The sequence below is a fragment of the Pleurodeles waltl genome, chromosome 8 (genome assembly GCF_031143425.1).
Source record: "Pleurodeles waltl isolate 20211129_DDA chromosome 8, aPleWal1.hap1.20221129, whole genome shotgun sequence".
In the NCBI taxonomy this organism is placed as follows: Eukaryota; Metazoa; Chordata; class Amphibia; order Caudata; family Salamandridae; genus Pleurodeles; species Pleurodeles waltl.
The window spans coordinates 359,251,528-359,268,270 of NC_090447.1; the positions used below are offsets into that span (position 1 = coordinate 359,251,528).

At 39.6% G+C, this 16,743-nt stretch overlaps 1 protein-coding gene across 1 annotated transcript in view; it reads right to left on the reverse strand.

Annotated features, from left to right (window-relative positions):
- The window catches only part of OTC (ornithine transcarbamylase), a 264,368-nt gene that overhangs the window by 46,400 nt on the left and 201,225 nt on the right, over nt 1-16,743 (reverse strand). Inside the window, exon 4 of the mRNA XM_069204233.1 lies at nt 10,641-10,728. Within this exon, the coding sequence (XP_069060334.1) occupies nt 10,641-10,728 (88 nt within the window). The remainder of the gene's footprint in view (nt 1-10,640; nt 10,729-16,743) is intronic.

The window sequence follows — 16,743 nt, forward strand, 5'->3', positions numbered from 1 at the left end:
CCCCAAAAAAACAAAAGGCGCACTACTGAAAGTGGCATCCAAGAGGGAAAGCAAAAATGTAAACATAGCAATGTCCCCCAAGGGCAATAATGTCCCCTCCAACGGATGGCCACCTAATCAGTGAGATGCATCTATTATCAGCACATTCATACAGGACACAACAAAAAAACACAGATGGCAACTCAACAGAGCTCCTGCACAAAACAAGACCACAACCAACTAAATTCATGGCGCACAATGAGCAGGCAAACAAGGAGGTCAACTGAAAAACACAGCTGATGCCAGATTGCACATCAGTCAAATTCAACATGATAGCGCAAGCCATCCATGAGACAAGAACCATTCTAGAAAAGAACATAGATATCATGACATTAGACATCAGCCTTCTGAAAACAGACCAGATGAAAGGGGTGGAAAGGATGATGAAATTCAAATCCATCCTGGCTGCCCTACTGCCCTCAGTAGTGGATTTCAGACTCAAATAGTGGGTTTTCAGGGCAGAATACAGAATCTAGAATACAGAGCAGAAGATGCTGAAGGATGTTTGTGAATAACAATATATAAATAGGGATGATCTTGATTTTTCTAAACATGCTGAGCTTCAGGGATGGGAAAATATTATGCAAACTACCAGGAAATATGGTACAAGGACAATGCAAATGAACAAAGACATTAAACAAATGCAATTCCTTCATGGAAATAAATAAACAACTACAGTATCTGAATGTAAAAAACATTGGTGTTTCCAGCCAAGTTGAAAATCACAGACAAAGATAACATGCACTTTGCACTTCTTCATGGAGGCAGGCAAATTTGGGCCTGGCTAAAAGAGACCACCAGAATACAAAAGCTCTTCACAACACCAACGGGATTGGAGCAGGCCCCCAACACGCCATATGAAGAAACTGGAAGAAACTTGTAAGAGGACCCATGAAAGCAAAGGTGGCCACTGAAAGGGCCCAGCTAGTAGTGGAGGTCACAAACTACAAGAACACACTGGGAGCCCGCTCCAACAGAGATTAGACAACCATGTTACACCGATGGCTCGATGATATAGTCTGAAGAGGGCAGAAGAAGACCAAGACTCCTGGCAAAAATATGAGAACCGTGCAAGAGATCCAGCAAGGACTGAGGTCTGGATAGATGGTAAAGTCAAGCATGCAGTATATATGTATATTGAAGGTAGATGGGGACTGCTAAAACCATAAGACATCAGACATTCCCACATCTCTACCAAGCACACAGGCATCCAAGAAAGGGTATGCAGTGCACAAGAGTTTGAATCTTGATCAAGTCGGATGAGGACTTGCACCCAGGACTGGAATTAGGATGAGTGATACCTGTCCAGCTACTGGTAAAAACTAATCAAATGAAAGGGTTGGCTAAAACCAAACCCAGAGATGCTCTCAGAGCTACATAAAGGGGTTAAAAAACACCTGCTTCACAATTACATATGCATTCATGGAAGAATAAACTGACTCGGGTCTTGATCAGGCTGCATGGTAACCTCCACAAAAAAGCATGAGAACACTTTGACAGTACAATTTAAATACAATGTCATGGCCTGGAATAGGAGCAGCATGAGCACTTGCAACAAATGGCACTCAATATATGCATACCGAACATTTAGACACATACGAATAATCTGTCTGCATGAGACCCACCTCTCTAAAGAAGAAATCACAAAGCTCCTGAATAGAACAGGACAGTTGCGTAGCACTCCGTACTGTAAATATGCTAGTGGAGCATTAATCTTTATAGCATCAAAGATCCCTTACCCACAAGGTACAGGATTCAGATGATGAATGTAGGTATGTTATTTTGGAAATATGCTGAACTGCAAACAACTGTCACTGGCTGGCATATATGCGCCTAACTAGAATCACTGATAGTTTTTTGCCACACTGAGCAGAAATATGTTGAATTGGGTGGACACCACTAAGATATGGGGGAAGGCGACTAGAACTGGTTATATGACATTGAACTTGACTGACCGACTCCACCAAAGCTGTTGACCTCAGGAACACTTTGCTCATTGGATGCAACACTGGCAGCTTCTAGACATCTGCCAGGGAATCAATCCAAGCACAACAGAATACTCATACTGCTCACAACATATGACCTTCACTTCCATCTAGAACAGTTCCTGGGTATGCCCTATAAAGGCCACTTGGTACACAATTCTGTATATTTGGGATGAACATTTTCACACGACAAACCATTGTTAGTCAAATTACCCATGCAGAGGCCCACAATGAATTAGGTACATAAATTAGAAGGAATACACCGCGAAGCAACATACTAATGGTGACAGAGCAGGCTCAGTATTTTCCTAGCTGCTGGTGTTGGCCAACCTGAGACTTCCCATATGCACTACATGTCTCACTGACAATACATTAATAAACACAAAGAACAATGTAAATAAAGATTTCATTGAGCACTACACTAAACTTTAATTCTCCCCTCCACACCAGCAAAACAACAATATAATGGTATATACAAAGCTGAGCTCCCTACAGTCACAAACAAGAAAAAGACATTGATGCAGCAAAAACAACAGATATCAAAACTGCCACAGATCAATTAGTCAGAGTGAAGACACCAGGGTCAGACATAGTCCTTGTGGAATTTTATGTCACAGACTCCTCACAATTGTATGTGCGGATGAAAGCAATATATGAAACCTAATTTGCCACAAACAACCAGGGAAGCAGTCACAGTAAACCTACCTAAGATGGATCAAGACTTGTTTAAGGTGGACATCTACCGACTCTTATCAATATTTAATTTAGATCACAAAATACTAGGGTGAGTGTTAGCAAACAGAATAATGCTATTACTCCTGAAACAAATTCATCATTACGAAAACAGGTTATTCCCAGGGTGTAACATCATCTTAAATTTGAGATTTATTTAATATATTTGATGCAGCCCTAAGGGACAAGCTGACACCAATGGTAACATCACTGGACATTGAAAAAATGTCTTACGCCCTTCTGTGGCTGTATCCCTTTATAGTTCTAGAATGAGGGCGAAAGAACACTCTGGGCACACTATATCTCAGCAATCGTCAATATGTGGTGGCTGTTCCCTTTTTTTTATCTCTTCTCCATACTCCCCTCCAAACCCTGGGCCCCATTCACAGTCATGTAGATAACTTTACAGTTGAAATGCTTGGATTTATAACTCCTACGTATTAACAAATTAAGAAAATATCATAAACTCCCTGAGGCCCATAGGCCCAGTAACAGATAGACACAGACAGATTTTAGACTTAAGGAGTACTCATTAAACTGATGGTTGAAAACACCATAACTCACTACTCAAGAAAAAAGGACTGTGACAGACAACCCTAGCCATCCCCTTGGACAAAGGTAGGTATACCTTAATATAACAATTGTCCTGTGGAACTCATTCAAAAGTGATACCTTCTTATGTGTATTATAAGGAACCCAGAGTTATTCAGACTTATTTATCAGTCCAAAATTAATTACAAAGAATACAAAACACAGGACTGATATAGTCTGTGTCTTGTAATGTTTTCACTCCAATCAAGTGTAACAATCAACAAAATACGTGATCATAGTGCAGACGGCGCAGTGCTCCAATGGTGATTATATATACAAAGAACATAGATACAAGACACTGTACAATTCCCAATGGTTGTAAGCATGATTGATAAAATTCATAACAGCGTTTGCATATTTCAGTGTAGAATCCCTTGAAGTTATATTACATGTAACAACCAAAAGGGAGGATTCATCAACGATTCGACCCCATGTCCGTCGCCTCTGCCCCACCTAAACTACACCATGGGTAAGCCGTATTTACAATATAGTGCACCATGGCGCATTAGGCCCATAGTGTCACAATTGTTGATGCTATTGTAGAGCTTTGCTGCACTAGTGTCAAAAATGTTGACGCTAGTGCAGCAAAGTGCAAGGAGGCCCATTGATTAAAATGGGTGTGTTGCTTTGAGCAGGCATAAAAAATGACAGCAAAAATGTCGCAGAAAAGTCTTGTAGATTTCCCTGCAACATTTTTGTGGGCCTCCTAATGCTGGAATGCCCCCTTTGCATACATTGTGCCTGACGCAGGCATAATGTGGTGCAAGGGGACACAAAGTGGTGCAATGCATGGATTGAGCCACATTGTAAATATGGCACGACGAAAATTGCCTCCTTGAGCCACATTAGCTTAAAAAACAAAATACGCTAGTGTGGCGCAAGGAGGCACTATGGCCTTGTGAATCTGGCCCTAAATCTCCATCTCTTGGTATTTCTGTACACACACAATCTTCTTTCTCCTATTGGCTTTCATCATGACTACTCTTTAACAGAATTGTTCTTATCTCTGCCTCTAATTTTCTCCTTCATTCTTGTCACACAAACGCTCCTGTTTCTTAATTTATAGCAACCCTTCAGTTGTTTTTGACACAGTGGATCATTATGTTCTTCTGTCTTCTCTGTGCTCCTTTGGTATTAAGCATTTTGCTCTGTCCTGGTTTCCTCCCTACCTCTCCAGACAATATTTTTCAGTTTCCTGGAAAGAGTCAGGAGCATATTTATAGTGCCCTAGCACCACCTTGCACCACATTAACATCATTGTTTTTTACGTTAAAGTGGCCCAACGAGGCCAAAATCCCAGCACCTTATTTACAGGGTGGTGCAATGCATGCATTGCGCCACTCTGTAACCCTTTGCGCTACATTATTCCTGCGCCAGGCATAATGTATGCAAAGGGGTTGTTCCCCTTTTAGGGGAGCTGGAAAAATGGTGCAAGGAAATCTAAGAGATTTCCCTACGCCATTTTTTATGGCACTTTTGATGCCTGCTCAAGAGCAGGTGTTAAAAGGGGGCTTCCATTCTTTAGAATGGGGCCCTATGTACTCTGCAGCAGTAGCACCAATATTTTGGCGCTACTCCTGCAGAGTAGATCAATAACATAATGGATAATTATGTTATTGCCCCCTGCCCTGCGCCATGGTGCGCCATATTTTAAATACGGCGCACACATGGTGGCGGTAGGGGGTGCTAAGGGGTGCGGGGAAAGTGGCGCTGCACTGGGTGCAGCGCCACTTTCCATATATCTGCCCCTCAGTGTACCCGCTATATCCATTAAACTTTGGAAATCTTTAGGGAATGCCTCTAACAAAACTTGGTGGAATGGTTGAGGTATATGAGAGGTGCACATACTATTCTTTGCACAACTTTGGGACTCTCTTGACCAATATCTAGAAGTAATCGAACCTCCGTGAGAAGGGTTGTCTATTCATGTCCCGCTCAATTCACTCATAAACATAGTGGTTTACATTTGATTACCCCGCACTCTACAATGCTTGAAAATACAGGTCCCCACCTCCAACCTACTCTGGGTAATCACCTCTTTTGCCAGACTCTTTCCTTCCACCTCCTCTCCCACCTCCTTTTTTGCTTTTTCTCTATCCCTATTTCTTTCTCTCCTTATGGTTGTGCATATGAATAACACCACATCATGGATCGTTGTATTACTAATTTTACTTCAACTGTCCCAACTACCATATATTTCTGTCTCATTGTATTGTGTAATAATTCTTTTCAACACATGTTCACTGCCAGCCACCTGGTATGTACTAAAGTCTTAATGAAAATTTATGAAATTAAAATAAAGTTGAGATGCCACAGGGAATCTCCTTGGTCCACTTCTTTTCTCCTTGTGTTCTGTTCCTCTGTTTTCTATTTTCACATCCATGGCTTGCAGCCCTATTTCTATGTGGATGACTTCCAAATCTTTGCTCTTTCTCTTCCTTTTCTGTTCATGTTCAGGAGCTTGTCTGATTCTGTCTATCCGCAGCTGAGGCTTCAGAGGGACCTCAACCCGGGATGACTATCATTTTTTGTTTGTTTTTCATTCACCCTTTTCTCTTCTTCAGCGCATAGTCTTGGCTTTTTATTCAATGCCTCACTCCATTTTGGAAAGGATCTTGAATATCGACTTCAAAATATTGTTTGATCATAAATTCATGGTCAAAATAATATGATTTCAAAAATATCAAGGAAGCAACTATCAATAGCAAGTACATTTTTTTTCTTTTTGACAATATTATCAAAGTGTTGAATGTTGATATGCTTTTGAAATTATTTTTAGAAACATAAATTGTATATTCTTTATAAAACTTTAATTGTGTTTATATTTTTGTTTGGCGTGTGAGTTTTTGCAGGATTGAGTGCTTAGTATTGTTATTTAAAATATGTTATTTACTACAAATTGATTGGTTTTAATGATTATTAATGAATAATTATTTAACTGGATCCTGATTTATTTTTTAATAACCTTATTATTTGGATATTTTTAGAGGGTTGTGGGACCTATCAGGAAATTGAGAGAAATTCATTTACAAGATATATTCATGATTTTCTGATATTGTTAATTAGGATTTGCTGATATTATTTAATAAGATGTTTACATCTTTAAGTTATCTTATCAATTTGTCTCCTCAGGTTTTGAGGCTTTTTGAAGAATTTTTTGAAGTGTTTTAAGCAAGAGATAGATGCAATAATATTATATTAACGTTGTGTACATTTGTAGAAATGTGTTGCAAATTTGTCTTTGCTGTAGTCCATGGGTGTGTTGAGTATGTGTGGTTGATGAATGTTAATTAATATTAAATGATTAATCATAATGAGATTATTATTAGTAAGTAAATGTAAGTTTATTTCAGGGTTTGACCCTGTAAAACACATAGAAATACATAATAAAGTTGACATACAATGGAAACTATAATTTAAAAAACTTTACAAGGATACATGTACAAATGTAACCATTTAAATTCTAAAATATCATATTAACAATGGTAAGGGTACTTTAAAACAAAAAGGTGATTAGTTAACAGTAAAAGCCCTTGGCATTTCCTTATTAGTCACACTGCATGAAAAATTGTGTCAGAACAAAAACAATCAATCCGCCTGAGTCAGACTTAAATATTGTTGATGCATGACTAAAATGCCTATTGCCCAAGTTCAAACATAAAGGTAACATCCACCTTCCTCTTCTTGTTCGGTATCCCACAGAGAAAAAAATAACATGTTCTATATTTTCTAAAACATTGTTATACATTCTGTAGAAACCATGGTAAGTCAAATATGGCTTCCACTTACATATGAAACTATTATTGTGGTTCCTAATCTTTTGAGAACCATGAACGTCTTTTTAAAACAACAAACGTTCGCTACCCACCTGCCGTTAATGGACATGAAGCAGGCAATTTCTGAATGTAACTAAAGCATTTTGTGGTAGTGCATTGTGATTTACAAGCAGAACATTTTCCATTGAACTAATCACTACACTTTCACAGTCATACAGTTTTACTGATTAAACTATTTAGCACTCAAATGATAATGTGTTGAAAACAGTTGTCTGTGAATACTTATCATGTGTGCATTCACCATTAAGTAAGTGTTTTGATTTTTTTTTCTGATTAAAATCTCTGTTTTCAGCACACTTCAGAATTACAAACAAGTGCTTTATTTTTGCTTTCTTAACTGCTGGATATATATACTCGATTTACAGATATTAAGATTTTGCTGTGTGCTGCAAAAAACAACAACATCCTATGTTGTCACATAATTCACTTGAAAAAATCTCCTCTCACTTTGCAGCCAGAGAAAGAAAAGTAAATACCAATTCCCTTGTTAGAAGAATAAAGCAGCCTGAGATTTTACCTCTGTCTTTGAATCGTTGGTAAATGTGACAAGTTAAACACAGAATTTAAAGGCATTTTTATTTATTGCTTTGACTTTTGTGATCCACTATAACCCAGCTTGTAACCCACTGTTTGGAAAACATAGAAATATTGGTATATAAGTTTCTGATTCTGCATATGATAAATAAAGTTCTGGCCTGATAGAGGGGCAATCTCATCCATATAGAATTAATTCAAAGGAGGGACTGGGCTGGATAGCAAAGAATTTATCTGACAGACTATCTTGTTTGCCAGTTCTATGTCATTTTTCTAAAACATTATCCCAAAAGACAGACTTCCCGGTGCCCGTGGCACTCCATTGATTAGATGAGGATCATGCAAAAGATGTTCCAGTGCCAACATTTTTGGCCAAGATTTAACATGTCTCAACCATGTTCTAATGACCCTTCTCAAACTTCATGACCTCAGAAAGGCTGTTCCTATAACAGCTGAACTCAGGGTTTGTCCATAGTCCCTCCCATGGGATTAATGGTCTTAATAAAGCTATGTCCCCTATCCTTTTAAATCTGTATATACGTAAATAGGTAAGCTTGAAGTGCTTTGTGGCAAACTGAACAGAGACTCAAGAAAATTTGACTCTCTCCTAGAAAGATCTTTACATTCCACCGGTCCCCAGCTCTCTGCCCCATGTAACCCTATGTTCGGGATGTAGCTAGGTATAACTTGTTTGCTGGGTATACAGAGCTGGAGGTCACAGCTTTGAACATCTCAATGACCTCAGCAGATCTGTGAAGCAATATTGCACCACACTTCTGAATATGGGGCTTCCCTCTTCTGTTATTAAAAACCCTGCCACTTAGGTGATCAAAATTCTCAGTCTTGCGCAACTTAGGGCCCCATCCTAATTAAAACCCTTATATTACTTATGGGGGCTAAGGGTCATATATTTCATTTTGGATGTGTTAATTATTCATCTCTAGACCTTGTGAATTACAGAAGTCTCGAAACCTATCCACTAAATTCTGTAGGCCAATATGAGTTTTTGAAATGAGGAGTATGTTTTCCACAAAGAGGAGAGCCGGGATAAATGTGCCCTCCAGTTTGTGACTGTCAAGGACACATTTATTGAGAAATTGGATGGCATCATTAATATGTAATGAAAACAAAGTGGGAGCTAAAACACAGCCCTGTCATACCCTTCATTCTACAGGAATGTGATTTTTAAGCTCACCCTGTTTACCCTATTGAACTTGGGCAAAATTCTGCTCAAAGAGTTTTATAAGGATTTTCAATATGTAGCTTGGTACAGCTATTGACTTAAGTGTGTCCCACAGAAATCTTCTGGGAACGAGACTGAGTGCTGACCTCAAACCAATAAAGGCTACACATAGATTTTCCTTATTAGGATTTATGTATTTCCATGTAATTGGGGCAAGTTAAAAAACGTGATTTACTGTATTTATGTTTGACCTAAAGCCTGTTGCAAGGCAGATAGTACCTGATTCCCAACAGTTTGTCCAATACTTACCAGCCAAAAAAATGTGTGCAAGTTATTGATACAAGTAATTGATCTAAAATTCCATGGGTCAGACAGATCACGCTTTTTGACAATGAGGATTACTGATGCTGTTGGAAAGACAATTAATATAAGGACCCCAAACACAAACATCTATTCAAAATAAATCCCCAGCAACCTTGTCAGGGCCAGGCGATTTCCCTGTTCTCCAGGACTCAATCACTTTAATGTTATCAAACATGGAAAAGACAGAGTGACCTGGGGTACCTGGTTGGGTAGACTATCTAGGTTGCTATTCAGGGAGTGTTAAAGTGGTATCCATGTTACGTGCCATCCATGTTTGCGTTATAATACAGACTGGCAAAGTGATTTTCCCATGTGTTTGATTGAATAACGTGTTCGGTGGAATTTTTACTGACTAAGTTGTCATTTGATATCCTACATAACGGGAAGCACTAGCCCTTTTTTGTTGCTATGGTGATTTTATACTCTCTACATGTCACACACAGCAGCACAGTGAGTTCCCTTGTTTCATTGCATTGTGTGAAACTTTAGTAAAGCTGATGCCATGTGTGTATGAGGCTACCTCATAAGCTTTCAATGTTCCAAATGGTGGTTCAATTGCCAGGAAAAACAACATGGGTGATAATGGGCATCCATGCCTACTCCCTTGATCTACTTGAAAGGCTCCAACAGTATACCAATTGTCTGAACTCCAGCAAGCAGACTATATTGATGTATTGATAGAATAGTGTCCTTCACCAAAGCAGGAAAGGAAAATCTGATACATTAAAACACATTCACTAGGATAGCAAACAGTTCTCTGCCAAAGCAGCTGAAGCAGCAATCAGAAGAGCTTTTGGAGGAAGGAAAATACTTTAGTAAACAAATCTGCCACTGTCTGTCTCTGCTGACAGAACTTACACCAGCAGATGTGAGAACTAGGAATGCACAGGCAAACATGTTAATTGTGTCCATGTTCACATATCTAGGTTCCTTTACACGCTTGGGAGTGTTTCCCATCCTGAGAGGAACTGTATACTTTCCCAGAAAATCCACCATGCTTTCCATGGAAGGCCCACAGAGTTAACATCACCAGACGTAGTGGTTGACCAGGCAGTTGATTCTTCACAATGTCTAGTGGAGTTGTCTTTGCACTTTGGCAAAACAGACAGTAGACCCAGAGGAGTTTCCACTGGCAGAATATCTGTTATACGTGTAATTCTAAATACCGTTGATATGCGACTACATTCACTGATGTTTTAACAGCGGATTTGATTACCATCCTAGTGTACTATGATGTAAATCAACCAAAACATTCTAATAGTGCATTGTTTGTAAATCCTATGAAGCTCAAGTATGCATCTCTAAGGCAGTGTTTTAAGTCTGAAAACAATCCTGTTATTTACAATTTATAGCACGTACAAAAAACATTATACAAACCGTGCTGTGTCCCTGAGACTTTCATTGACTCCCAAATGTATATCTTGTGTTGTGAGGAAACATGGATGTCCCCCAAGAAGGGCAAATCCTAAAAGGTAAATAAGAAAATAAAATCTTAATCACCCTTTTCTTTATATGCACACAGAGCACAAAAGTAGTACACATTAGACAAGATACTCAGAGAATAATTTAGGTAAAAGTATTTCTTTCAAAAGGAAGTAGTGCAATTTGAAGTGTATCCAGGAGCAATCTAATTGTATACATTATGAAAACATAAATTTCTATTAGCTGCTGTCAACAGCTGTGGCAACCTTTAGTTCCTCTGCCTTTCCCTGTCCCTATTACCTTGACAACAGGGGATGAAAGGCAGCTGCTAGCACCACCTCCACCTTAAAGTCCCAACATATTTGAGGGAGGAACATTATGCAGCCACAGGACTACCTCCCACCAAGATTCCTTTCCTCTCCCATTCTCTGTGGATCAGGGAGACCTCGAGAGGCAGGTGCTGCTTCACACTCCCTGATGAATGTCCCTGCATCTCCAAATGTTGCATAAAATTTTAGGCAGTGGCATAGCAAGGGTGACAAGAACCTGAATGGTAGCACAGAAAATGAAGCCAGAGAAACCCACTATGACTTAATAAAAAATGGTTATAATTGCAGTGCACTGAGACATTCACGTATCTGGGCTCAGTGCCAATGCAGCTGTTACACTTGCAACAGCTATGCTGCTGGAGATGGCAACTCAGCTCGGTGCAGGAGTTGAGGAATAATGAAGCCTTCTATGCGAAAGCATTCTAGATTTTCAAAACTTAGAAGGGTGCCTGCTTGCTTTGCAAGATTTCCAGTTTGTCGGTGCAGCAACTGTGTGTCATGTATGTTCCAGTAGTGATGTTATTCTTGGTTGCTATGTCCGGCGTAAAGCTACAGTTGGCTGCCTTGTTAATTGGATCATGTCTCAGCTTCATGGAGGACGGCAGTCATAGCCAATAGAGTTCTTTGCAGTGACATAACAAAACTTGAGGGGGCCACCTGCAAAGTAAAGGGAAGGACCCCCACACAGCCAGCAGTCCTCATGCCAGAGACTCACAGCCTGTGCACAGTGTACTGTGCTGAGGGAGCCCCGTGGTCCTATTGTTATGCCAGTGATTTTCTGATGGCTGGTGTGATATTCTCATACTTACAAAGACCTTTGATAATGCGGGCCACTAACTGTTGATGTTCTTTAGTGGAGTCAGGGGAATTATGAGGGCAATTTCTAGCAAAGCATTACTTTCAAGATGCTAGAGTGATTTCTGGACCAGCTGAGCTCTGTTCTCAAGTAATGACTCCAGTTATTGCAGGATCATGCCATTAAAGCCAAATTTGTATGCGTGTGTCAAGTAGGACTTAATGGTTAACAGTGCCACAGCCTAATAAGACATTAAGGTGGCATTAGTCTTCTTTATCATGGATTTAGCATTTGGTGGAATATTATTTTAAATCTTTTGAAGGCCTATAGTATTATCATTGGTATTCAGGTTTCCAAGGATACCTGGAATGCAGGTGAGTAGAGTGTCTAAAGTAAAGTTCTGAGAATAGCAATTGAGAGATGGTTGAGAACGAGCTTGATGGTGGAGGAGGTGTTGTGACTAGATGCTTGAAGAAACCTGTTATAAAATATAAAGTAGTCATCTGACTTCTTTACATTGGCGACAATCTAGTGGTACTTTGCAACATTTCAATACCCTGGACAGCAGCAGACAAGCAGTGGATACCTGGTGTGACCGTTTCCAGTGGTGAAGACAGCAGAATCAAAGTGGTGGTGTAAAGCTGATGCTGTAAGCAGTTCAGACAGATGATGTGTAAAATAATAGCGGCTTCCGAAACATATTTGGTGAGGCTGACCGTGGACTGTTTGGTGTGACTTCCAGGGCTACAGGTGTGGTGGATTGATTTTAAATACAGGTATGTTTGCATGGAAGCTCTGCGCAAGCCCTGTATTATAGCCCAAGGAGATTCAGCCTGTGCTACAAGCGGAGGGAAAGTTCCTCCCTGGGCTGCATTGGTGTCCCCTAGGTCCATGATTCTTTCGTTCGGCGGCTGGAGCTCTTGACTTCCCCCTTTTGGGTACATGCACATGAGCAGCAAATCTTTGGTCAAAAGTTGATTCCTTTTGGAGGAATGCATTTCATCTTCATTTCTCAATCAACTATTTGTTGAAAAAGTGGCAGACATCTTGGATTGGGATGATGTCTTTGAGGTAGCGAGGAAGCTGATTGAAAGAAGGCTATTGCCTATTGTGCAGAGGCTCTGGGACCTCGAGTATCAAATTGGGTAAAAGAGACTTCAGACAGTGAAAGGATCCTCAGGTGCCAAATTGGGTATCAGAGAGTTGGTTTTATATTTTTTTCATTTTATCTTTGGACAAATAACATTATGTATATTCTAGGAAGACAAGTATACAATGCACAATACTGCACCACCACCATTTTTTTTTTATGTCACCAGGAGAACCAACGTTAAAGGTGGACAAATAAAAAAAAGTTTTCCCTCATTATGCAAAAGTGTGTGAGACAACATTGAGCACAGAATAAAACACTTTCCTCATTAAGCATTGTCTAGATCAAGAGAGTCAAGCAATGTTTGAACATCTTTCGGTCTTGGATGATGCAGTGGCAGAAGGGCTGAGTGAATTAGGGGTGTGCATAAAACATCTGGATAAGCATTATTTACCAAGAATTAGCATGATTTTGGAATGCTATCATTTTGGGAGGCGTGTCCAGTTGGCACAAGAGTCAGTAGAAAATTATGAGTAAACTGGTGTATAAATGAAAGTTTGAGGGAAGTGTAGAAGAGTGCATTAGGTATCAATACATATTAGGGAGCAATATAGAAAATGTAAGAGATGCACTTTTGTAAAAAGATGATCCTAAACTGGATAAAGTAATGTTCATAGCAAACAAAATTGAACACTCCATGGCATGTGTGGAGGAGATAAAAAAAGGAGAATGGGGGTGTGACCAAGGAACAGGTACAAATTGTAGTGAAGTCTAAAGATGAAGATGTACAAAGGAAAATATTTTCTGGGAAATGCTTCATATGTGGCATGGTCGGTGATATGGTCAAAGACAAGAAGTGCTTGGCAGAGGGTGTGGTATGCAAAGCATGTGGTATGATAGGTCACTATACAAGGTATTGCAGATTATAAAAGAATATAAAAGTAAAGGAAGTTAGTTGGTGTGAAGTTCTTGTGGAGGAGGAGTATGATGATGTGCAAGTTGGTGAAATTGTCTTACAAGTGCGGAAAAGACGTGGACTGGAGGATCTTGTGCAAGTGAATGGGTCAACATGTTTTTTGACTCAGGATCAAAAATCACCCTCATTCCCAGGATTTACTTTGAGAAGAATTTGTCTGATAAAGTAAACTTGTTCACGCCTGATATGAGACCCCTAGCCTATGGAGACAACCCATCAAACTGGTAGGATATTTCTAGGGGCAATTGGAGTATCAAAAGTAGATAACAGCAGGAAATGAGTATGTATCCAATGAAGGATATAGTATCATAAGTTGGATCCATCAAGGGGATTTGGAAGTAATGCTGGATCTGAAAAGTTCACTGCAGATCCTTTTGAAAAGAAAATAGCACAGGGTGGATAAAGAGAAACATAGTAGTCCTGGATTGTGTGCTGTAGTAGTGTTCCAGGGTGAGATGGGTCATTTGAGGAGTGTGTCTTGGTAGATCGAATTCCTCAAGGTAGTTAATGACCAAATAGGATTTCTGAAGGTATACACCCATGACATAATCTTAAAAAAATGCTGTGTCTATGGTCACTAAGGTAAGGGGGTTCCCCTAGCAATGAGGCAGAAAAGTTAAAGATGGAAGTGACAGATTAAAGAAGGAGTGCATAAATAATGAAGTGGAGATGTCTGACAGGGTGGCCTTGGTGGCTTTGGGGGATTCTGTGTGTATGTAAGGGAGGTATTTGTAGATGTGTTTCCGTTGCCAAACATCTCTGAAATCCTGAAACAGCTAGAAGGGGCAACAGTATTATCCACATTAGACTTATAGGCTGCCTATCATTGGATAGTATGGAGAGAAAATTCTAAGGATCTCACCGCATTTATCACTCCCTTCAGAGTGTTTAGGTTCACAAGGATGCCTTTGGCTTGGTATTGTAGGTGTATGTTTAGGTGTGAGTAAAACATCTAATTAGGACACAAACTGTCAGCAAGTGGGATCAGTCCAAGTAAAGAATTGGTGGAAACTATTGTGCGGTTGGCTGTTCCCGAAAGTAAATTAGACTTGATTAAGTTCTTGGGGATGGTGGAATATTATCACAAATGTATCACCAATTTTACAGCCCGGGTCTATAACATGAGGAAACTCTTAAAAAAGGAGTAAAATGTACATGGTCCGCAATGTGTAACAAAGAATTTGATGATCTTAAAGAGGCATTGTCTAATGGCCCTTAATTGAAAAGCTTCTGAACACAGGATGAATCTATATAAGTTACAGATGCTAGTGCAAAAGGGTTAAGCGCTGTTCTGAAACAAGGTGTGGAAAGGAAAAATGCAGTATAATGTTCTTGTCTAGGAGTATAAAAGAACACGAAACTCATTACTCAGTGACCAAGAGAAGACCTGTGCATAATTTGGGCAATAAAAAAAAACTGAAGAACTTTTAATGGACACACATTGTGGTCAGAATAGACCACTACCAATGAAAGAAATTTTTGACAGAAAGTGTATGGACGCAGTTTTAAGTACTATTTGCAAGTAGGTAATTTCATTGCTGGACTTCAATTTCAAGGTTGAGTATATACCGGGGACTGAAAATTGTGTGGCAGATTGCTTATCAATGTTGGTTGATGGGAAAATGTTAGGGGTAGAGTAGCCATTTGAGGAAAGTTTTGTGGGAATTGGATGACTATGAGGTATGTGAAATCATGGAAGGGATTATAAGTAAGGAGAAATGGGAAGATGACTATAGATGAGGACTTGACAAATGTTACAGAACTCATTGAGAAAGGCTGTGGTGAATGCAAGAATTTGAATGAAATGTGCAAGAAATATTGGGAGGTCAGGAATGAGTTAGCAACACATCATGGCTTGATGTGGAGGGACACTATATTGATTCCACTTGCAGGGCTGAGATGCAAGTTGATGAACATGGTGCATCAGCGATGCCTGAGGGTCAACAAAACCAAAGAGAGGCTAAGACTACATTTTTGGTGACTGGGTCTAGATAAACAGGTGAACATGTAATTACAGAATACCTGAATTGCAGAAACAGCAACAAGGTTTGCAAAACCAGGACACAACCCATGGTGTTAATAGAGCAACCTCAGAGACCATGGGACCAAGTAGCCTTAGACATTTTAGGTCCTCTGAACAGAAATTCAGGGCAACATCATGCTTTGGTGGATTTGTTCTCTGGGTGGCCAGAAATAAAAATTACTCAAGAAATTGAGAGAAAGAATGTGGTGAAATTCTTGAAGGAGATCTTTGCTAGATAGGGAGTGCCTTGGTCTATTTTGATGGAAAAAGGAGTACAACTGGTTTCCATAGAAATGGAAAATGTCTTTTGATAGGGGGTATACATCATAAGAAATGCGCTCTGTACCATCCAGAGTCTAATGGAGTAGTTGGAAGATTCAATAAAGTGCTTAAGAGCTGATACAAATAGCCATACAGGAAGCAAAAGATTGAAGAGAGGACCTTTAGACAATAGTCGAAGTGTATCGCCTCACCATACATTCAGTCACAGGCAAAGTGCCTTTTGAGTTGTTTAGGGAAAGCAGTCCCAACTCTTTGATGTGCCCACCTTGGACTAATCATCTCAATGGAAAAGAAGAAGACGTGGAGGTGGGAGTTGATTGGAAAATGAGGCACCAAGAAAAAATGTTATGCAGGAATAGGCAGTATGATATCAGACATTCAGTAAAGTGTACAGTAGTTTCTGTGGATGATTTGTTCAGGATAAAACTGGCAAAGTGTGGAACAAAATTGACAATGATAGTAGTCCACAAAGAGTGGTTAAACTGTTTATAAATGCAGTCAAATTAGAAGACAACCAGATTTGTAATCTGAGTAGAGTGATGGTGGTTAGAAAAATGGTGTA